Genomic DNA, 24,866 nt, shown 5'->3' on the forward strand with positions numbered 1-24,866 from the left:
ATGAGATTAAAGACTTTAACACTGTTAGTGTTGTAGTTACGAATGTAAAGGGATGGAGAAGGGGGCATTGAGCTGAATGTGCAGTGTCTTGGGAAATATTTTTACGGTTAGTCCAAAGATTCAAAAGAGGGGCTGAAAATGGACAGAAATCACAAACAAGTGTGGTATATGGCCCAGAGGTGGGAGAGGTGTTTCAGAGGGAGTCTTAACACTCTGTCATCACATTAACCTGACTCAATACCCAGACCAATGACCTGGGACAGGGTGTCACAAAATTTATGGATGACACGGAGTTGAGATGTGTGACAGGAGATGTGGAACAGGAGGAAGAACAACAACAACAAAACACACTATGTTAGACACAGACGCATATGCAATTAGAGAGAATCCACCAAAAACAGATATGAACAGATTGCAGAAATTCAGAAAGCCACACAATTTAGAGATGAGAAAATTGAATGTAATTCACACTGAGCAAGAATGGGGAGGGGGTGGAGAGAGGGAGGCCATTGGTATTTGAGATCCCATTAAAAACGATATTCAGAGCATGTGACCCAGTGTGATGTTTAACCGGGTAAACTTCCTCCCCCCACCTTCCTTCAGGTATAACCCAGCAAAGGTAAAAGCTGAAGTAGCAGGATCTCATAGCCACCTGACTGGCCCAGGTGCCAGCAACTTTTCCATGGGCCCCACCGACGGCTCACCGGAATCCGGGGCTGTAGGAATAACCACTCACTTTACAGATGACAGGACTGAGGCCTAGAGAGGCCAAGCCCACGTAAGGAGACACAGAGCCAGTAAGTGGTAGGTCTAGGGTTTGCAAACGGGACTGCCTGGCTCCAAAGTCCCAACCTCAGATGCCCTCGCAGCTCCCTCCCTCCCTCCCTCCCTCCCTCCCTCCCTCCCTCCCTCCCTCCCTCCCTCCCTCCCTCCCTTTCTTTTGGGTTCTGCTCCAATGCCACTTTCTCAGAGAGGCCTTCTTATAAAAATAACCCAGGGTAAGGAGATACCACTTATTTCTCTCTGACATTTGCTCATTTATTGTCCTCTCACTGGAATATAGTTTATTGCAGAATCCTCAGAGCCTAGACCATGCCTGGTATTTCATAGGTACTCGATCAATATTTGTTGTTAATAAATTATATGCTTCCCCTCAATGAGTGCTTCCTTTCCACAGCCCAAGTGTGAACGCAATTCACCTACTAGTGGGTTGCCTAGTTTGGAAAATCAGACTTATAAGACAAGACACTGAACAGAGGATAAGAACTTCTAAGAAGTAGGAAATGTCTTGCTGGATTTTTTTACTTCTACTGTGCAAAGGAGTCAACCTGTTCATGTAAAGTACTGTTTTTATCAATAGAAATTCCCTGCCTTTGTTCAGTGCTAAAGAATCTGAAGGATAACCAAGTCACTGGACTTCTTTGTGGTTCACACGCCTCAACCCCAACCCCATGGACCACACCAGGGAAGTAAGAGGAACTGGTGGTAGGTGCAAGGAAACCAACTGAAGAGTGAAAGCCAATTAACCACTCCAATGCTTTCTTTAGCGATACTGAGCAACTGAATGGGGGGTTAAAAAAAAAAAACAAATTGACCACATTTCGCACAGAACAAGTAAGTTGCCTGGTTATTTTGTAATTGAAGAAACAATGCCTCAGTTATAAGAACACTTGGTTTTTCTCAGTCTCCTTCATCTTCCCCTGCCTGTCCTATATGTGAGCCCTAGGCACTATTCCTGTTTAGTTGTCACTTGGACTTAAAGTCTCCCAAGCAGACTATGAAGTGTTTGGGGCTTTTAATGGAGAATCAGCACCTCTCAGATGTTTAATCATTCCTTTGTGATGTTAATAGGAATTTAATTCCCTGATGAGGTTGGGCAGCCTTCTGAGTAGAACTCAAGGAGGCTAAACGAGGGGAAGAGGCTCCAGTCATCAGACACCAACACCATTGCCCAGTGCTCATGGGCATCTTTCCTAGAGAGAAGAAATTGCAGGAAGCAAGAAAGGAAGTTGGCTTGTGGAGTAACAAAGACAAAAACATGAAAATAGCTAATGTTGGTCAATCACGCCCATGTGCCAGGCAAGGTACTGGGGCTGCATATGCATGACCTCATTTAGTCCTAACTCTACAAGGCTGGTGTAGAGACGTGAAGGCAGCCACCCGAAAACACACACTTAGTAAGTGACAGAGCTAAGTGGCTGTCTGGCTCTGGCATCCACGCTCAGGATCATAATGCTCCATGACCTACACATCCCTGATGACACTCGAACCTTCATAGGGCTTCTATCATGGGGGCAGGCGGGCGGGGGGCTTCTACTTCTGATGGTGCCCAGGTGTTTTTCTATAAAAACAGCAGCAGCACTGGCAGAAAGCGTTATTCCAGATGCTTGTACAACAGAATCCCTTTGATCCTCTATCATCAATTAGCTCATGAGGCCAAAACCGTTTTTAGCTGACCACTTAAAAGACGTCTTTGGGACCACGTGTAGTCTGCCCCCTTATGCCTACATCAGTGGAAAAGATAATTGTACATGCTAGGAAGCTCCAGCTTCAGCATAATTTTAACTGGCCAGAGAAACTGCCCAAATATCTCACCCTGAAAAGTTTCATCTATAAAGCAATTTACTTTTCTGGTTCAAAATCCATCTCTGTTCCCCAACCTGGCCCTAGTGAATTGTAAGGGCCTGGAGCAACCCAACATGCCCTCCAGCCCCCACTCCCGGGCCCAGCAATGCCATCTCCATGGCAGCAAACGGAGTTGCAGGGGCAAAAAGTCCTGGTTTTAGAATCAGGATGCCTGTGCTCCAGGTTGGCTGGACCATTAGGGGAGTTTCCTTACACTCAATGAATCTTAGTTTCTCATCAATAAGATGGGGATTTGCTGCATTTACTGTGAGGTACACATGAGGCCATTTATCATCACCACAGCTGTTTACAGTGCACTTAGAATACTCCAGGCATGTAGTAAGTGCTGCATGTGTATTATATTTAATTCTTACCCCATGAGTTAGGTACTATCATTAAGGGCTGATTTACAGATGAGAAACCTGAGGCCCAGCTGAGGTTAAGTAATTTATCTAGCCGAGGTTATGCAGCCAGTAAGTGACGCACGCAGCAGGATTTGAACTCAGATCCAAATGACTTCAGAGGCCAGATTTTTAATCACAAGCTAAAGCTTGTAACTGCTTCATGATTGGGCTCTGCCCTGCCTCTCTGCTGCCATTCTTTATACATGAAACACTTAGAATTATATGCAAATCCTTGGAAGGCCATACTCAAATGTAAAGCTTCATTACTGTCAAATGGCCCCAGGTTGCATTTGTACAAAATTGGGCAAGAAAGTCCCATGATAGCCATTCTCTGAGCATGCCCAGATGGTCAGACACTCTCAGAGGACATTCAGTCCCTAATAGGTGACGTGCACTGTCACATGCATCATTGTATCACATCTATGCTATTACTTTGCCCAAAGCTGTTAATTTAAAATTTTAACAACTAACTCCAGTTTTATTGTTTCCTAAGGACATATTAAGATAATGAATGCATTATCGTTGTTTGTCATGACTTATTCAGGGTCATAGAGCTTGTTACTCTCAGTGCTGAATCATTTGGGTACATTACTATGCCTAAGTTTCTTCTTCTGTAAACTGGAAGTTTGGGCTAGGTCATCTCCATGGCCTCCTTTGGCTCTAAAAAACTATGGTTCTAGGCCATAGACTCCAAATCAGCCAAATACCATGCTCGATCCACCCTTCCTCTTCAGATTGGGGAAGGGAGACGATAATAGGGAAGAGAAAGGAAGTAGGAGATGCAGTGTCAACGTAACAAGGAAAGGAGCTAAGTGGCTGAGAAATGAGGAAGAGTGGGAGACTGAGAATCAAGAAAGGGAATGTGGTAGAGAAGGACCCACTGGTGGAAGCGGAGCTGCGTGGGAGGTGTGGCCTGTCCCCTAACAAATGGCTTAGGTCTCTCCCCAGACTTCACCCCGAGATGCTAGTAGCACCTTTTTCAGCTCAGGTAAGTCACTAACCTGCCTCTCCATGGAAGGAGGGAGGGAAAGTAAAAGGAAGGAAAAGAAGGGAATGAAGGAAGGGACTACATGGTCTCAGCAATTTCATTTTCTTGACTTCTGCCTATACATGCTCTCTGTGGATGGTTTAATTATTATTGAATGTCATCACATAGAAGACTATTTTAGAATGCACCATTATTTTACAGATCACCAAGAATAAAAAAAAAAACACTGCCCATTACTTTGTACGGTGCCATCAATTCTAAGTTATAGCCTGCTCTCAGAGACTAAAAAGTATCTCAGAATTGATGAAACATGTTCTTATAACTCCTGCTATTACTAGTAATAAAATCCATAATTTAAGGGTTTGCTTTGCCCAGGAACTATACTGAATGCGTTATGTAATCTCACTCAATACTCACAAGATCCTGTGAGGTATGTGTTATTATTCCCATTTATAGGTGAGAGAAGTTCAGAGAGGCTCAGTAACTTGCTCAGGGTTGTCTAGCTGGCAGAGACTGAATAGGAACCTGAGTCCGCCTGAATCCAGAGTGCGTGCCTTTGATCACCAAGTCATCTCACCTCAAAATTTTCAGGGACGGGCCACTTGAGAATGGTCTTCAGAATGGCAAAGGGACTTACTCACTGTCTTGGGGCCCTGGCTTCTCCTTTTACTCTTCTGGGTAGAGCTGCTAATAAAGGCAAAAGGTAGAGAAGGGGCCACAGGTATTTACTAGGCCCACGGAGCGTCAGGAAGGCTGTTCTAGCTCTGGATATGCAAGAGAGAAACACAGTAGTGGGCTTAGAGGGGAACTAGAGTTCCATAGCCAGTTCCTTAGGGAACTAAGAGTAAGAAACGGGGGGGGTGGGGCACACAGACACACAGTGGCACTTTAGTGCTCATGCAGGAAGGGGGTTACTGCAGGACTGATGACTATACCTCAAGGCATGCACAAGCCCTTCCAAGAGCCTGACAGGGATCTAGCAAGTATGAATTCATGATTGTGTGTGTGTTTTTTAAAAGACGACTCCTCAAATTCTAAATACTTCCGGTTTCACAATCCTGGACCCTCCCTAGCCCTACTCTTGGTGTTTATGAACACAGATGCGGTTGAAGGTAGAGGAGCTGGGAGACAGTGGGGTCAACATGGGCCACACGAAGGAAGGGGTGGTGGTCAAAAAAGGAAAAAGCGACTACGAGAAAAGATGTCTGGTTCTTTGGTCTGCAAGTTTTCATTGGCCTGCAGAAATGGGCCATTTCCTGCCCTATTCCTTCCAAGGCCAATCCCACAGACTGGCAGCAGGAAGTCTCCTCTGTTGACTTAGAAGGGGTTGTGTTCTAATGCCAATAACTACTGAGAGTCTGTTTCTTCTTGGTGGTCTCAAAGTGACAAGACCTGCAAGGAACGTGGGCAGACTACAATAGAACTCTTATGTACAATTTTCTCTTCTTTAAGAGCACTGTGAATATAATAATATAATACAGTAATACATGTGTAATGTATAAATAGATAACTATACATGTGACAGGTATATGGATGAATTTCTTTATGAATATAGGTCTGTGATAAAAAAAAAAAGTTGGGAGATTATTGCCTAGGGAGAAGATATTCCTCCATTCTCTTTTAGTTCCCCTCTTAAAGCTTCTGGGTGGCAAGGTCATCAAGAGCACTCATCTTGGTTAAACTTGGCTGAGTGTATAAGACTGTTCAATGTTTTGGACCTCACCTCCTTTACATTTCCCTTGACTTGACAGTCCATCAAAGTCATTGCTTCATTTTTCTCTTTTTCAGCTACTAGCTCAGTATTTTGAGTTTGCCTAAGCTATAGTCTTCAAAATTTACTTCAAGAACACCTTTGCTTTAATGGGGTGTGGAAGGGGAAGGGGGGAGACTTAAGAGATGTGGCATCCAACAGCAAGGTATAAGCCTGAGTTAGCTCACGGTTCAAACAAACTGTTAAAAGAAAAGTTATGAGATGAAGGGGAAAATTTGAACTGATTTCATATTTGATAATAAGGAACTATGGTTACTTGTTTTTTGGTGTGATATTAGCGTTATGGTTATATTTCTTAACAATCTTTAATCTTTACAGGTAAATACTGAAACATGTGCAGATGAAATATGATGCTTGAGATTTGCTTCAAAACAATTTGAGGAGGCTATAGATGAAAAAGACAACCATGAGTTGTTAATTACTAAAGATGGGCAATATGGTACACGGGGATTCATTATACTCTTCTGCTTTTGAATTGAGATTTTCATTATAAAAAGTTAAAGAAAGTAAATTCACCAAACATGAAGGAATCAGTGACATCTTACATTAAAGAAACTCCCATTTCGCCTTTCTTCTACCTGACATAGGCCTACGACCCAAAGAAAGGCCAACACAACTTTCCAGGCATTGGAGTGGTGTCTCAAAAGTCCTGGGTTTTGCATTTTAGACTAGAAAGCAATCTGTTTGGGACTGAAGTTGCTTTACTTCCAGGTAAAAGAGAACTTGCTGATTCCAAAGGAGAAAGGAAAAAAAAAAAGGACCATTAAACAGGACCACTATGCTCTTTGAACATCAAAGAATCATTACAAAGCAACGTTGTGATGAGTTAAATGTAAATGAATCGGGAACATGCGGCTTCAATTTCCTTCCAAATACACACATTTGCAGATTTAAGGGAAAATGCCCTATTACACATATGCTGAGCTGCAGTCCTTTGACAGACGGAAAGAGCATCACTGAACCCACGTGGGCCCTGACTTTGCCCCCCAGACTGGACCTGTTCCTCTCCGTTGGAATATAACTTTACCACCTCACCCAATTTCCACTGTAAACTCTACCTCCTTCCTTCCAGGTCCTAATCCAAACCTACTTCAAATCCTTGAAACATGACTGAAAAAATTCAGAAGTCAGCAGCATTTTCCCCCCCAATTTTGTTGAGGAAGAAACAAATTCTTTGAGATTCAACTTAGAAAGCATTTGCTGGCAAATGCACAGAGCTCGCCCTGTGGGTTCACACTTGGAAAATACAGATGGAAAAGGGGCCACATACCAAGTATGACCGGCTCAGGGGAGGCCTGCATGGAGGCCTCACAAACTCGGAGACCAAAAGTCACCACATAGGATGGTCTGAACATAAAAATTCCGCTTTCAGTTATGAAAGCAGGTCATGGCGGGTAGTCACATCTTGGGCCGATGGCTTCCTTAACAAAGGTCAACCTTTACCTTAACCGAGCCTGTCTATTGTCTATTTTTACATCTAAGAGAACATATCTTTGAACCTCAGAGTGATCTCCTTTTCCAGACCCCTCAGGACACACCCACTGCACCACATCAGGAGCCACTGAACCCCTCATTGTTACCCTGTTCTCCAATACCATCTCTGTGTGATGTGAATGTTAAAAATTAACTACCCTGTACCCACCAATGTGAAAGAAGGGTGTGTCTCCATTTTGCTTTTAACCCCATCTCAGAGATTTCCCCTTTGCTTTCTCCTGCCCCGTTAATCTACTACCAATGGGTTTCATGTAACCCTCCCTATGTCTCATCTTTTGATTCTAATGTATAAAATATACTGAAAAACTGCCATTCTCCAGAGGGAAATGGAGAAGTGGGAGCAGGGCCTAAAGAGTGATCTATAAAACTGAGGCGAGCCATCTTCTCACTCGAAGTCTGGAATGTGCGGTGGCTGTGAGGTGAGGCTCTGACCTGCGAGCCCCAGACGGCAGCACAGTCTGTGAGCGGGGTGCTGTGCCAAACAACAGAGGGGTTGGTTTGAGAAAGTTCTGCTAGGGAGGTGGGTGGTTGGACTCGTGGGCCCATAAGGATGGCATACCGCCTTCTCATCTTTCGAGGCCTATTTACAGCCCCACATATGACAAAACTTTTGGGTGAAGTCCTTAGAGTGGCTTAGGTTCTGAGGACAACCCACATGAAAACTGAGGGTCAGGTTGGGCTTTTAAAATGCAGGTGCTAGGGCTCTAAATCAAACCTTCTAAAACAAAATCCTTGAGGAGGCATCCGTTTCTTCTTAAGTTCCCCAGGTGACCCTTATGGGGCCCATCCCAGTTTCATCCTTAACAAGCCCCCCAGGTCATCCTCATGGGCACTGCAGTTTAAAAGCCCTTACCTGTAGCTCTGAGGCCACACATCCTGACCTCCCCTGTGGAGCAGCATTGCTCCACTCTCTGCACCTCCTCTGTGCCTCTGTGCCTCTGTGCTGTGTGTCATCAGTGGCCTTCGTGTTTGTCTCTCCGCCAGGTCAATCCTTACGGAAAGAGCTTGGGAGATATTACTATCTGAACACGTGCCTTCTGCACAGCTCAGACTTAAGTTGAAATGAGTGAAATGAATTTGCCTCACATACGTTGCAAACTATATAGTAAAGAGCACCCTGGCTCGGATTCCTTGGGTATCTTGCTGACAGTGTGCAAGCTAGCCTCACCTCAGGTGCTAGGGGGAGCAGCACCGTGTTCAAATAACTGAGATGGTTGCTCTGGTCACTGATCTCCTGTGGCTTCCCAGAATCTTCCCAGAGAATCCACCCAGCTCCACCTGCCTCCAAAATCCCAGCAGCCTACAGCAGTGAGAGAAGGGTCCCTTCATCTCGGGGCCATGCAACCACCACCCAGTAGCCCCTCTTCTAAGGATGCCAAATGGACTCAGCAGTCCCACTGACTGCTCTCAATTGCCATTTTCCAAAGCTTTGGTGCCAACCACTGCCACCTCCTCACAACACGTTTCTCCATGCTATTTACCTTCCCTGAAATGCTTTCTCTTTCCATCCCTGATTTTGCCTAATTCCTCCCTAATTATTTCAAGATCCAGTTCAAATCTCCAACTTCTCTAGAAGCTTTCCCTGACTCATTTCACTGGGATGGACAATCTCCATGTCTTCTTAACTTATTGCCCACCCTTCCTTTTAAAGACTTGCCCTCTTATGCCTTGGGCCATTGTTTATATTTCTTATGTGTACACATTTTACCTTCTCAATTAGATTGTCAGTTCCTTGAGGGTGAGTGCTGTGCCTAATTTCTTACTGCTGTATTCCTTACAGCACCTGCCACAGTACCTGAAATTTGTCCTTAATTCACCGATTAGTTCATTGTCACCAGGAGCATCAGGCAATAGCTGCACATATTTCTCTCATAAAGCATCCACAGCAACTAGAAGCTTCCCCAAAAGTTGTATCAAATTAGCTTGGGAACATCCTGGCACTTTCCCTGCACTGTGCTTCCTGGATCACTTCGCACTTTGGAAAGAATGGCCTGCTTGTGTCCACTCAGTTATTCAACAGAAAAGTTCTTTGATTCATGACCTTGTAGAAAAGAAAACTGTTAAGCCAGTGTTTTTTTTTCTCCCTCCCTTCAAGGAGGCTATTAAACTGAAAGTAACTCAATGGACAGGCTCCTCAGTAGCACCTGCAGTGGGTTGAATGGAAAAGAGGTCTTACAGAGGCAATTAAACTAAAGATGAGACAATCCTGGGTTATCCAGGTGGGCCTTAAATCCAATGACAAGTGTCCTTATAAGAGAAGACATAGTTAGAATTGGAGGGGACAAAGAGGAGAAGGGGATGTGAAGGCAGAGGCAGAGATTGGAGTTATGTGGCCACAAACCTAGGAAAGCCTGGAACCATCAGAAAGAGGAAGAGGCAGGGTCGGGATCCTCCCCCAGGCCTTCACAGGAATTGTGGCCCTGTTGACACCTTGGTTTCAAGCTTCTGGCCTCTGGAACTGCGAGAATAAATTTCTGTGGTTTTAGGCCACCGAATGTGGGGTAATTCGTTACAGCAGCCCTAGGAAACTAATACAGCAATTAACAAGGATAGTAGGTGGGGAAGAGGCAATGGAGTAGGGGGGATCTTTGGCCCTACCCTTTCAGAGACACCAACTTCAGCAGTCACCAAGAGAGAGGAAGGGGACTTTTCACAATCCCAATTAGTGCTGCCATTGTGTATTTTTCTAGAAACGCTTCCACATTCCCCAGAGGTGCTCACTCTTCAGACTTAAGCCAGATACTTTCTCTTTGAACCTTGTTATCTAAGGTGGAATGGGGTTACATTCCAATACGGGAGGACCAGATAATCCTGAAATATAGAGTCCTCAGAATGAATGGCCTGCCTTCAAGGACATAAGTAATTTGCTATTTCTTCTATTTAGCAAGCATTTATTGAGCGCCTACTGTGCTGGACAAATTGGTTAGTCTGGCTAATTACAAAAGATGCCCTAGTTATCACCACAGATTTATGGGGATGGGGGCATCTCTATCTAAATATGGGGGCCAAGCATTTCTAGTCTGGGCTCTAGGAACTCTTCTTAGAGTCTCTCTCTTCATCTGCCCACTGACCCTTAATTTACACATAAGCAAACCCCCGCTATCTTTACCAGTCTGGTTAGTAAGGAGAAATATATTGTTTGTAAATGCTCCAAACACCGAGGCACACACAGCAGCACTTTTTATATGATTGCTAGAAGCTGTTCCCATCCGTCTGCAATCCTCTTTCAAAGCTTATTAACAGGAGGAGCCAGAGAAATATCACTGTAGAGGTTGGGGACATGAGTCACTTCCTCTTATAAAATAGTCATAGAAAAATGTCTTTCTTTCTTAGAGACACAAAGTGAAGTATTTAGAGGTGATATGTTATGACTGCAAATTATTCCAAACCACTTCAGTAAAGGATAAATAAGTGAGGCAAAGGTAGCAGAATGTTAATCATTAAATCTAGGTGATAGGAATATGGGTGTTTACTACATAGTTCTTTCTGCTTTCCCATATGTTTAAAAATTACCAAAAATAAAATTTTTTACATATAGGCTATCTTTCTCCTGTGCCGACACTGTATGTGTTCTCAGGTATGGAGACCAACTGTATCAGAAAGCGCTGATGTGGGTTTCAATGAGAAACGCCTGAGAGAGGCTGCAGATCTGTGCGTGCAGGCTCCGCTCTTAGGTTCTATTTATGGAAGGAAGAGAAGGCACATCTCTTGAGAAAAAGCAGAGTACCAAAAAAAAAGCAGTGTTGGCACAAAAAGCAGGAAAAAAATGCCTTGTTGGGAAAGCACTGCATCAGTAAGATGGTGTTTTTCTGTAAGTCACAGGCAGCTAACATTGCTTTCCACGGCTGGCAGGGTGGCTTGTCCAAGCGCATCCAGTGCATGTGGAATTTATTCCTCTAACTGGACATACCAGCTGGGAACTGACTCAGGTCCCATCCCCGACATCCCCAACACGCCGACCCAGGCAGGCACGAGCACAGGGGGACTCACAGTTCTGAGTACAGGAAGTGCAGGTTGCCCACATTGTCAATGTAGTTGGCAGGGCTGAGCCAAGGCAGGGCCAGCAACAGGAGCGCCTTCATTCTCTGCGCAGCGTGCCGCTTTCTTCCTGGCCACCTTCTGTCAGCTGCAGGGGCCTGGCCCGGCCCAGCCCCTTAAACAAACCTCGCCATGTCCCCACAGTCAGTAGGTCATAAGGAGTCTGACTTAGAGCCCTTCCACTGAGCCACGCTGATAAATAAATCATGGGCCTGTAAGAGGACTGCACCCTCTCGTTCTCGGGTGGGAGACAGGAGGATGGAGGGACCCACCGTGGCTGGCAGGAGGGCTCAGGCTGAGAGCAAGCAGGCTGATGCCCCGGAAAGGGCCCTGCCCCTCCCGCAGGATGCCGACTGGTTCTTGAGAAGCAGCTGGTACATTTACATCACCGGCCGGGAGCAGATGGGCTGGAAGCTAAACCGTGTTGGGAGAGGGCATGAGAGTGGCATAGTCAGACCCCACGGCGTGAGTGAGCAAATAACCAAAGCCGTCCTCCAGCTAGGGGAAGACGCTGTAAGAAATTAGCAGCTTGGGAACACAGGCTGGAGATCTGAGCTCAAAGAGAGCCTTCAGCTCCTGCGACACAGAAGTCCAATACACGAACCACCTCCACCTCTAAGTGCATGTTTAGAACATGCACGTAAGGTATGTTACCTCTCACTGTCCTGACTGCACTGACAGATGCAAGAGAAGTAATTTTTAAGTTTTAAAAATTATGCTCTTTGAAAAAACAAAGAGCCATGATAGATGTAAAGTTCTGTCCAAACTGGACAGGCTTCTGTTCTGTGAGGAAAATGACACTCCATTCCTCTGTCTCCCCTGAGTGGCTGAAATAAGCTCTGACATTAACTGTAGGATCCTGGGCATTTCATTTAAGCTCCCGAGGGTCAGTCATCTCATCTTTGAAATGGAGCTAATAATGCCTTGCCTGCGTGGTCCAGCAGAGTCTGGGCCACGTTCTCTCTTCCAGCTTTAAGATCTGTGACTCTAGACTGTACTATCAACGGTAGGACTTGTTAGCAGGCCTAAGCTCTTGAATGCCACAGAAGCCCCCAGGAGTTCTCTCCTTTCACTCCACACTCAAAAAGATTAAAACCCATCTTGCCAACTCAAGGCCTGAACCTTAATAGAAATGGCTCAAAGGGATAGTTCCATGAGTGATAACCAAGCAATCACAGCAAACTACACTTGGTAGGAAGGCCAGAGAAAAGTCTACGGGATGAGACCAACTGCAATAAACCACATAGGAAGTAGGAATTTGGAATCCGAGATCTGCATTTACCTGAGACAGGTCTAAACAGATTAAATAATGTAGACCCTTAGAATGCGCAGATTTAACTTCTGCAGTTTAGATCCAAGATAAGCAACCTTGATAAAGCATGGCATGTGTTAATTTTGTTGAGGCCCTAGTTTGAATTGCATTCCCTTCCAGTCTGGTATGCAAGAGTGGGTCAGAGCTGGAGGAGAGCAGTTAAGAGGAAGTCAGGTTTGGTATTTAGATGCTGGAGTCAAACAGGCTCGAGTTGGAACCTGAACTCCACCACACACTAGCTGTGTGACACTGAGCATGTTGTTTAACCTCTCTGAACCTCCATTTCCTCCTCTGTGAAAGAAAGACGAAAATAACAGGGCTTAACTCATAATATTGTTATGAAGTTAGAATGAGATAATGCCTATAAAGAACAAAGGGCTCAGTGAGTGTTAGCTATTGTTACAAATATTGTTACTAATAATTACTACTAATAGTGAATGGGCCTAGCTGGCAGCTCAGCACCTGTCTCTAAAAGGCTTTGTTATTCTCTTGTCCTTTTTTCCCTCCTGCGTTATAGGGACATGACATATTACAGTCTGTTCTTGACTGTGGAGTTTCACAGAGTCCTGAGACATGCTCTCCTGTGTGGATCAGAACTCATAAGCAGCACTGTGTATAATAAAGCCTGTGGGTCTTAGAGAATAAAATTCATTAATGGACATGAATGCATTATAAAAATGAAGGTACTGTTTTTTGTTGTTACTTATGTCACTATTGCAAAAACTGGCAGTTGCCTATGCAATATGGAATCTCTTCTTTTAACAGAACCCAGGTCTTGTTCATGGTGGTAATGCACTTAACCTCTCTCACAGGTGGGTAGCCATGTAATACAATATTGGCCAATGAGGTGTAAGCAGAAATTACTGGGTGAAGCATCCCAGAAAGCTCTTTAAGGAATAGAGTCTCAGTCTGCACATTTTGCCCTTCCTGTCTTGTTCTTCCTACTTGGTTCTTTCTACCTGGAACTTTGATGTGATGCTGGGATTTGAGCAGCCATATTGAAACCATGAGGTGACAAACTTGAGAATAAAAGCTAATTTGAAAATCAGAAGGATCCTGGATTTCTAATGACATCATGGCAACATCATAGACTTCCTACTCCTAGAATTTGTGTTAAATAAGAAAAAAAAAAAATTTCAATAGCTAAACCAATATAACTTGAATTTTCTATTACCTGCCATCACATGTAATCCTAACTAATATAATCCCAACTAAAAATCCCACATTTAAATGGTCATAGATTTCTCTGTAGCCTACTTGCCAATAAACAGTCCTAACCCTAATCCTTGACACCAGATTTTGTCTGTCTATGTCCTATTTATCCTTTAAATATCACCTCAGATATCACCTATCATTTCCTATTTTTTGGTCTCTTTTCTCTTCTCCAAACAGGAAACTACTTGAAAGAAGGAGCTCTACTGATCATGTTCTCCATCATATCCTCACCACAGTACCTGGAACACAGTAAATACCCAATAAAAATTTGTAGAACAAAAAATAATTTGACTCAAAGAGTCAATTTTTTTGGACCAGCTTTCTTGATTAGAGACAAGTTAACAAAACAAGACTTCAAACTTTATAAGAGCCATGGTAGGGGTTAAGCATTTATACAGATGGATAATAAATGCCAAGGGAGAAAGAAAAATGGTAAGGAAGAATCCTGGGAAGGAGTGCCCAGGAGAATGTTTCTTTAAAGAATTGCTTGGAGCACAGTCTGATGTAAATTCAATGGTTCTCTGACAAAGTAATGCAGAAAAATTGCCTCATTTAGTCCATGCCCAGGAGAGTTAAATTAATTGCTCTCAGCTAGGTAAGGCCAGGAAAACATTGGGTTCAGGTTAGGAACGTCACATGAAGGATATATGTCAAAGTTATAGAGGAGATCTTGAGCAGGTTGCACTGACCAATAAGACTTGTAACTTACCCCCCCAAGGGTGACACTCCCCTAGACCTTCATTCCACTAGTAAAATCTTCCCTGCACTGTAAACAGCTTGCTGGGCCTCTGTTTGTACTGAACACACTACAGAAAAAAGTCCCTGATAGAAGTAAAGGTCAAGAGAGATTCCAGGATAGGTCTTTGGAGAAAAATCTCCCAGGACACTGGGTGCAAAGTTAATCAAGAAAATAACCCCAGAGAGCTTTCAGTCAGGTGTGCCAACTATAGATCACATTTTCATTCAGGGCTGATTTCAAAACAGTGAACAAAGATCTCTTTATTCATACTAGTAAATACTTAAGAAGGGTCAGCTCTGTTATCTCCCACTTTATCATCTTCCATAAGAGAAACTAAAGGGAAAAGTGACTTGTCCTATGAAACAATTCAATGTGCATGTGTTTTCAACTTCTTTCTTTTACCTTTGTAATGCCATTTTCTCTGAGGCCGATATCATGGCTTGTATAGATTTTTCTTTCTTTCAGGGCCTGGCCTATTGTGGATCTGGACAAATATTATGGGTGCAGATGATGATATTACACAATAAAGATGTAGTCTTGAGCCTAAGATTACTTCAGAGTCAAGGAAGTGAAAGCTCTGCCTCCTCCACACACCCTCTGATGGTATGGGTCAAGAGAGATGCATTGAATTGACTCTCTGTGGCGCCCGGCTATGTCTGCTGGCAATGTCCTGTGGTTAGGAAAGTTGCCATATGACTGGACAATCCCATCACCCTCGTGGGAATTCTTTGCAGTAGACCCATGAGAGGGCGTCTGCAAGCATCTGAGGGGGCAGAAGGCAACAGAATTAGAAAGATGATTCCAATCATTAGTTAATGTGCACAGATTTACTCCCATACAAGAGCTCTATAGTCCGAACACAGAAACAGTTGTCCAAGTAGTTGCTGGTCCAGCCAGTCATGTGTACCCACAGTTGGTCCTAAGTGTTTTACTTAAGGATTTACATTCAACTAAGGATCTGAAGTGGTTAGATAACAATGTTTACGAATGACACAAATTTTGGAGAAAACAGGCAGCATTTATTTACAGATGAAATGCCATCAGCCTGCATCCCTGACTCAAGTGGACTGTTACTATTAGCAAGGTCCTAGGGACAGGCCATTAACCAAGACCTTGGCTGATGGGGAAAGTATTTCTCTACCTGGTGTTCTTTTCTAGAGGGACAATGGAAACATTCCTGATATGATTCCTTCTGCAAGAGCTTTGTATGCAAGGAGCCAACTGAAATAAATTCCCATTTTATAGGTAGATAAACCTAAGTATGGAATTTCCCATGATGCTCAGGGCTGAGCTCCCTGGACACGCTGGGAGGGCCAGTGTGGGTCCCTATCAGTTGCACAGTGGTTTCCAACCAGAATTACTGCTGAGTTCTCCATACTAGGTAACTGAGTTCTGCCTGACTAGTTTACATTCATATAGTGCCATAAGCCAGAGAATTTTTTTTAACTTATTTACATTTAAATCCTGAAACCAAGATGCAAAATTGATCAACAAAGCTATCTTCTATTACAAACATATGACAACAGCCACCAACCTGGAGGCCTCATATAGAAATGTAAGGAAAACACCTGTCTCTTAGTTTTCCCAGTTCAAGGAATTCCCGAGAGAGTAGCTATTTAATCTTAATGTCCCTTCTCAGGGGAGAAAAGGTGGTTACTGGGCCTAGAGGGCTCTGCAGCCAGGTTCTGGATTAGCTCCAAATTCTTCATTCTTGCCAACAAAATGCCCAGGGGCTGGGAGGAGAGGAAGTGTATATTAAGCCTCTGATGACTAACATATGCACCATATTTTTGGAAATGTTGGTTTCAACCTACTTAAGAAACTGAAGTGCAGAGCGGATCAAGGGCGCGTGTTGAGGCCCCACACCTCCTTTCCGTGGGAGCTTTCCCTCCGCAGAGAGCTGCTGACTGGCACCTGTGAAGGGCTCTGAGGCCGCAGCTCAGGGAGGCGATTTAATTAGTTTTGTGTTCCTCTCACTGCTGTTTTCCCAGGGTGCATATCATTATCAGCTGAGTGTTCATCTGTCCTTTATCCCAGGGTTCCTGAGGTGCGTGGGTCACACAGCCTGCGTGGGCAGTGAATGAAATTCCCACTCCCGGCAGCTGAGTGCGCTTGTGGCATCTCCCTCCTGGTGACCCCAAATTTCCCCAACAGCCTCTTCCCAGCCCCTCCCCTGCCCCACTTCTGTTCTGGCCTTGCCCTCAGGTCCATGTGCCATCTTTTCCCAAGTTTTTAAAAGGATATTCCTTGCCCTAAATCAGTTCTATACAAGGGGATGAGGGGGAACTGCTGGGTTTTCACATTCTCTCCAGAGAGCACCTCCATTTATTTCCTTCTCTCTCCTTCCTCCTTTCCCTTTTCCTTGTAAAACTCCTGCGGTGGGCAGAATAACGAACCCCGCCCCCCCCCCCAAGATGTCCACCTCTTAATCCTCAGAACCTGTGACTATTTTACCTTACTCGGCACAGGGGGTTTGCAGATGTGGCTATGGTAAGGATCTTGAGAGGAGGAGAGGATCCTGGGTTATCCAGGTGGATGCAATGAGTGGGTCCCGATGTAATCAGAAGTGTCCTCATGAGAGGGAGGCAGGAGGGTCAGAGTCACAACAGGAGATGTGATCATGGAAATAGGAGAGGGGAGAGAGAAAGAGATTCTTTGCTGCTGGCTTTCAAGACAGAGAAATGGGCCATAAGGCCACAAGCCAAGGCAGGCAGGTGGCCTCCAGAACCTGGAAAAGGCAAGGAAAGCAATTCTCCCCTACAGCCAAAAGGAACTAGCCCTCCCAACACCTTGATGTTAGTACCTTGAGACCCAGGCTGGACTTAGAATCCTCAGAACTGTAAGATAACACATTTTTGTGGTTTTTGAGCCATTAAGTTTGTGATCACTTGCTACAGCAGCGAATGGAAACTCATAGAGCTCCCAAACATGAATGTATAAATTACAACAACCCAGGAACACAGGAATGTGATGTGTGGAGGGAGCTATTCCGGGGCCTTTTCTTCATGCTCCTCAGCTCCCCTACTGGGTGGGGCCCCCGTCTCGGCTCTGACTCTGCACCAGCATCTGCAGCACCTACCTCACATCTGACTCCAGACCTACTTCCCTCCAGACAATACCTCTCCTACCTGGGTAAAACTTTCAGCAAAGGTCACAAATAGATTCCCTATCTCCTCCTCTGGCCATACCTCCTTCCAGACAATCAAAGAAGAGCATCCTGGTTTAATCACCAACAATAAAAGAGGGTGAGAGGCAACCCACACACCTGAGTTAGATGCATTTGGCTCAACATCTTGGGGAGGAAAACCAGTTCACTTACATATTTGGTATGGAAACCAGGTGTAAAGCATTACACCCAGGTCATTGCTTTGGAGGCAAACTTCCATGGTAGAGAATCTGCATGTTCCAAAAGACAAAGACAGATTCATGACTTAAGGAATGTGATATTTAGAAAAAATACCTGTACCTGCCTCTTGCCCTGGTCATGAGAGAAACCAAGATAAACGCCTGCTGGCAAATTTCCTCTTACAAAATAATTGCGGTAGTATTGTTCACACTTTACTAAGCACCTTAAATGTTCTAAGACAGTACCTCATGCAGAACACGACCCAGGGCTGTCCTGAGGAAGGCCCAGGAACATGGTAACGCAGGGGGACTAAATCAGAGGCGGAAAGACAAGCAATGCCCAGCCAGAAATCCTTTTGGGGGACCATGAGCCTCAGAGGAAGCTGCTCACCAGATCTTTCCAGTATCTTTCACATTTCAAAATGCATGCATATGAAATAAGCAAGTCACAAGAGGGCAAATACTGAGTGATTCCTCTTTTCTTGGTTCCTAAAACAGTCAAATTCATAGAGACAGAAGGTCGAATCATGGTTACCAATTCTGGACGGGAGAGAGTGGGGGGTATTAGTTGAATATGCACAAAGTTTCAGCTCTGGAAGGTGAAAAATGTTCTGAGGATGGATGGTGGTGAGGGATGGTGCACAACAATGTGAATGCAGTTAAGGCCACTGAACTGTGCACTTAAAAATCATTAAAATGGTAAGTTTTATGTCTATTTTACCACCAAAAAGAAAAGCCTTCTAAACACACACACATAACTCTATCATGTGCCATTTCCTTACACTGAATCATGACCATAAACACCTAAAATGTTTCTTATTTTGAATGAATCCTTTCATTGGTTGCAGAGAAAATGACAAACAGGACTCTCATGGAGCACCCAAGACCCAAGAAGCAACCCCACCCCTCAGGAGACAGGTGAGTTCCAGCTGCACCCTTGAGGGAGGCCGAGGAGGGGGCCCTACCTGGTTTGGAAGTGATGCTCCAGATCACAGCGCTGCAGCACCTCCGTGCAGTGCTCAGCAAACGGGCAGGTCACCGTCAGCTTGTTGAGGAGCTTGTGGACCAGGATGCTGGATTTCTTGCAGTGCTGGAGAACCACGGGCTTGCGATCCATGGGGCAAAAGTCCTTATTCACCAGGAAGTTGGTGAGGCAGAGAGTGCAGTAGGTATGTCCACAGGGAGTGTCCAGAGGGTCCAGCAACGCTTGCAGGCAGATGTGGCATATGAGGTCATCGTCCACATCTTCCGTGTAGGTGTAGAAGTGATTTTCCTCAGGGGAGTGGGCTTGGCCACACACCACACACAGGGGTGCAGGGCTCAGGTCCTGGTCATCGGCAGGGTCTGGCTGGCTCATGGTCGACTGGGGGGACAGGATGACAGAAAGCCAACCCAGCAAAACAGTATTTCCTCAGGAACCAATCAAGGTCTTCTAGAAGCCATCCACAAACCTAAAAGAGAAAAAGATGACATCTTTGGGAGGAGAGAAACAAGATGGCGGCGTAGGTAACAGCTGTGCCCGCCTCCTTCGACAACCACATCAAAATTACAACTAAAATACAGAACCACCATCACTCAGAGCCTCCTGAAATCTGGCTGAACAGAAGCCCCACAACCAGGGAACTGAAGAAGCACTGAGACCAGTAGGAAGGCGGCAGAAGTGGCCTTGGGCCCACACCCGGTGCAGTGGTTTAAACCTGGGAGGGCATCTCGGCGGTGGGGGTTTCCCGGAGGAAGGAGGGGTCCCAGCCCCACAGCAGGCCCCCAGCCCAGGGTTCCAGGGCCGGGAAGAGATGTCCTCACAACTCCAGGCTGTGAAACCAGCAGGGACTGTCCCTGAGAGTCGCAGAGGCTGCGGGAGCCCCAGGCTCTCCTCTAAAGGGCCCGGCACGGACTCGCTTGGACGCTCCCTCTGAGCCCAGCGCCGGGCAGCAGCCTGAAAGGACCCGGGACACTCGGGGAGGAACTAACCTGCCTGAAGTCGGGGCGAGAGCTGGAGGGGCGGCTTCCTCCCAGGCAGACGGGCTGGCGGAGGCCATGGCTCCTGTGGCGAGTCCTCCCCGCACACAGCCCGCAGGCAGGCGCCATGTTTGAATCGCCAGCACCTGACTCTCACCTTTGGCCCCGCCCCGTGATTCCCGGAGGCCCCGCCCCTCCCCACCTGCAGCTCCTCCAGGCCATTTCCAGGGGCTTTTCTGTGCAAGTGGCCTCTCGAGCCTCATGCTTAGGACTTTCCTAAAATCTCTCAAACAAGCAGCAGCGGGCCACATACGGCTTGATAAGGGGCCCCAGGCCTGGCACTAGCGGCAGCTGCATTGGCTCATAGCTTGGCCTCTCCTGGGCTCCTCCAAGCCCAGCACAACAGCCAACTACGGTTTGCTGTGTAGCTCATGCTGGGTGGCCCTGGGCAGGGCACTGGCACAGGCTGACTTTGCACCATCCAGGAGGCCCCAGAGACAGTGCACCTGGTGGTCAGACTCTACCACACTGGATTACAACCCTACCACATCCATGAGTGACACACTCAAGGGGCACACTAGGTGAATACCAAAGCCCCACTGAAGTAAATCCTGCTCCACAGGGGTATCTCCAGCACAGCAGCTCTTTGGCTGTAGTTGCAGCTGGTCCTCACAACCGATTGGCCTGGGGGTCAATTCCTCCCAAGGACGCCAACAGCACCCAAGGCTCAACTACAACAGGACAGTACACACAGCCCACACAGGGGAGCACCTAGAAGGCCCAGCTCAGGTGGCTGGGGAGGCTGAGCCACTGGACCCTACAGAACACCTACTACACAGAGCCACTCTACAAATTCCAGGAGGCATAGCAGCTCTATCAAATACATAGAAACAAACACCTGGAAGTAGCCAAAATGTGAAGGCAAAGAAACATGTCACAAAGGAAAGAACAGAAGAAATCTCTAGAAGAGGAACTAAATGAAATAGATCCAAGCTAGCTAACACATACAGAGTTCAGAATTTTGTTTATAAGGATGTTTAAGCAGACTGTTAGGGAAATAACTGAGAAAATCGATAACATAATAAAGTACCAATTTGAAATGAAGGCTACAGGAACTGAAATGAAGAATAATTTACATGGAATCAACAGTAGAGTAGAGGACGCTGAGAATCAAATCAGCAATTTGGAACACAAGGAAACAAAAAACACCCAACCAGAAGAGCAAAAAGTAAAAAGAATCCAGAAATATGAAAATAGTATAAGGAGCCTCTGGGACAACTTCAAGAGGCCCAACATTCATATTATTGGGGTGCCAGAAGGGGAAGAGCAGACCAAGACACTAAAAACTTATTTGAAAAAATAATTACAGAAAACTTCCCCTACCTGGGAAAGAAATAGACTTACAAGTCCAGGAAGCACAGAGGGTCCCAAACAAGAGGAACCCAAAGAGGCCCACAGCAAGACACATCATAATTAAAATGCCAAAGGTTAAAGACAAAGAGAGAATCTTAAAGGCAGCAAGAGAAAAGCAGTTAGTTACCTACAAGGGAGCACCCATACGACTGTCAGCTCATTTCTCAACAGAAACCTTGCAGGCCAGAAGGGAGTAGCAAGAAATATTCAAAGTGATAAAAAAACATGGAACTACAACCAAGATTGCTCTACCCAGCAAAGCTATCATTTAGAATTGAAGGTCAAATAAAGAGCTTCACAGATAAGAAAAAGCTAAAGGAGTTCATCACCACCAGACCAGCACTACAGGAGAAGTTGAAGAGTCTTCTTTAAGAAGAAGCTAATGAACAAAAGAATCTGACAAACTAAATAGATCCAGAGACAATGATGCATGCAACAGACAACCATATTTCAGAGGAAAGAGGGAAGGGGGGTGGAGGGTGGGAAGAGATTAACCAAAGAAGTTATATACATATATGCATAACCCATGGTCACAGTTAATAATGGGGTGAAGGCCTGGGAGGGAGTGGGAGCGAAGTGGAGGGGGTCAATTGGGGGGGGGGGAATGGGACACCTGTAATACTCTCAACAATAAAGATTTTAAAAAAAAAGATGACACCTTTGTTTCCACAGCTAACTGAAGACCCTACGTTAGAAACATGCAACAGTGCTGCCTGTTGACACGGAAGTGAGCTCTGATTCAGAAGCCAGGGCTGAGTGACAGGACCCTGGGCCAGCAACTTTGCCTCATTATGCCTCAGTTTAACCATTTTTCCTGTGGGAATAGTGTTTACATTCTCATGGGATTGTGGTAAAAGTGATTTGGGTACTATTTGAGAAATGCCTACAGTAACTCAAAAGAAATATGTTCCAAGGAATCTAATCCATTAATAAAATTAAATAGCTCAGTAATTTATAAAATTCTCTGTCACAATAGGACAAGAAGAGCAGTTAACTCCAATGGCTTTCTCTCATCTTTCTTCCCCACCTTCTCCAAGACTCAGTGAATGTAGGACATCAGAGCCTTCAACTAAACAATCTGAGAAGAAATAAGAGCTATTGAGTCTGCTGTATGTCTACCATGGTGAAAGCACTGTTTTCTGTATGCATTTCACTCACTCACTCAGTGATTTACTGGTTAAGTGGTTTCTGGAGACGCACTGACCAGGTTTAAATCCCACCACCACTGTGGACAATGATTTAAACCTTGGGGGTAGTAATGGCCTACCTCATGGGATTGTTGAAAGAATTAAATGAGATATGATACATAAAGCTTTTAGAATTGGGCATGGTCTGCAGTAAGTGCTCAATAAGTATTTGCTACTATTCTTGCATGTATTGCTATCAAATTCAGTTTGTCTCCAGTCTAGCTCAACTGGCCTGGAAACTGAAATCTATAGTTCCAATAAGGGGTCTTTTTGTTTTGTTCTAATAGTACTCTTTTATTCAATTATATATATATTCCGAACCAGAATAGTATCATGCTATGTATTTTCCTTTGGCATAGGAATCCAAAGTAATGGAGTTATATCAACATGCCTACTAACATCTAGGAAGTCTCTTGGAAAATCAGTCAGTAAATTTCTTTTGGCACCAACTCTGAGCTTGGGAGTGAGCTGGGTAGAGAGATCTTACAGAGATCTTTAAAGATATCCCCTCTCTCATGAAGTCTCCAGGCCAGGGGAGTGGACATGAGCACAACTAGTTAGAAGTCCAGGTAAGCAGCGCAAACAGGGGCATGGACCAGGAGAACCTGGGTCAGCTCTCATGACAGGAGGAACCCCACGCCCCACACTCCCCCCACGCGCAACTTTGTTCTTTTCTGAAAGTAAGTGAAAAGACTTGAAGTCCACAGAACATCAAGGCACAAGAATAACCCCACAGGAAACAGCCACGCTTGGAAACAGCACGCAGTCATAAATTGTGTTACATCTCTTTTCTTATCCAAATAAAGTCCGAGGTTGTTTGTACAAACATCGCCTTATCTCAAAAAGAAAATACATTGGCTTCAAACTTCTACTGGGTCAGCTTCATGTTTACATTTCTGCGCTGTGCTAACACACCAGAAAGAACACTGTGGTCAAGAGGATGAAGTAAAATACCCCGAATGTGAAAACACTTAGGAATCATGGCATTTTCTTTAAAATCAAAGGGCACTACAGAAGTTCTGAGGGTGCAAGAGAAGGTGAAGTTGTTTCTAGTCTAATTTTATGGAATCCTACTCAGGTGCTATTGTCCTCAAGGCTGATGGAAGGTTCTAGAACCACACAGGGAAAAATTTAAGTGGCATGAAAAACAGTTGAAAAATAAACATGAAAATGGAAGTGGGCCACCCAAAAGATTATCCTCTGCTATAGAAAAAATAAGATTCACATATTTTGAACTAAAGTTCTAGACCTTTTAAAAGTTTTCTCTGGCCTTAGCCAGTCTGGCTCAGTGGTTAGAGCATCAGCCTGCGGACTGAAGGGTCCCAGGTTCAATTCTGGTCAAGGGCATGCACCACAGCTGCAGGCTCGTCCCCGGTTGGGATGCATGCAGGAGGCAACCAGTTGATGTGTCTCTCTCACATCGATGTTTCTCTCTGTCTCTCTCTCCCTTCCAATCTCTCCGAAAAGCAATGGAAAAAATATCCTCAGGTGAGAATTAAAAACAAGTTTCCATGTAAGAATTTTGTCAAATACTCTCTCACGTGTTTCGGTCCCATCCAGTCTTTCCCACGTGCTGTACTAGAAAGTGACAGGAGCATCGCTGTGGTTGTACCACTGAAAAGACCACTTCACATTTCGGGGCCATTCCCTTACTGGCGAAGCGGGGGAGCAGGCCCAGAGTTTTGGTTTCAAACCAGGCTCTGGAAGGCTCCCGGCACCTAGGCTTCCAGGGCAGGAAGGGTGGGAGGTGGGGCCGTAGCCACTCGGCCCACCCAGCCTCAGCTCCACTTTCATTGCTTTCACACAGCAGGCTCCTTATAATATTCTGTTTGAGGAACACTGGCTTAAAAAACAAAAAAAAACCACCACCAGACTAGTTACTTAAAGTGCTTTTCAGACATAGAGTTCTATGATCCTGTGCTAATAAATTGGAGGTGTTTTGTTTTGTTTTGTTTTAGGCGATTGGCTAACAGTTTTTTGAGCAATGACCATAGGCCAAGCACTTGTGCTTAGGGGCCTTATTATGTTATTTAATCCTCACAAACCCCCAGGTTTTGTTTTCTGTGTTTTTTTCTTTTCTTTTTTTTTTACATATAAGGAAACTGAAATGTGACATGTAAGTAATTTGCTAACCACACCAAAAAAGAAACAAACCCAGAAGGGGCTGCTGACTCCAGTTTCTGCATCTATTTTGCTGCTTGTCTCCCAGTATCTTTCCTGATTATGACCAGTGAGAATTCCAATAATGTAACTAACCAAATATAAGAGCCCTGGGAAATTAGAAGTTTTAAAATCTTTTTATGCCCTATTGCAAATAGATTTTTCCAAGACCTCTGAATAAAAAGTTTGACTTTATTGAGCACTAAAATGCTTGAG

The 24,866-nt window shown here is 44.9% G+C and overlaps 1 protein-coding gene across 2 annotated transcripts in view; it reads right to left on the reverse strand.

The window, feature by feature from the left end:
- Positions 1–24,866, reverse strand: part of LNX1 (ligand of numb-protein X 1) — a 103,132-nt gene that overhangs the window by 65,701 nt on the left and 12,565 nt on the right. Inside the window, exon 1 of one of the 2 annotated variants that reach the window (XM_081154717.1) lies at positions 11,273–11,747. In XM_081154717.1, coding sequence (XP_081010843.1) covers positions 11,273–11,364 — 92 coding nt within the window. In that variant the 5' untranslated portion in view covers positions 11,365–11,747. Of the gene's footprint in view, positions 1–11,272; positions 11,748–18,896; positions 19,383–24,866 lie in introns of those variants that run through there. The other variant, XM_081154716.1, reaches the window with a different exon arrangement.

This window comes from Miniopterus schreibersii (genome assembly GCF_964146895.1).
Source record: "Miniopterus schreibersii genome assembly, chromosome: 1".
NCBI classification, from domain to species: domain Eukaryota; kingdom Metazoa; phylum Chordata; class Mammalia; order Chiroptera; family Miniopteridae; genus Miniopterus; species Miniopterus schreibersii.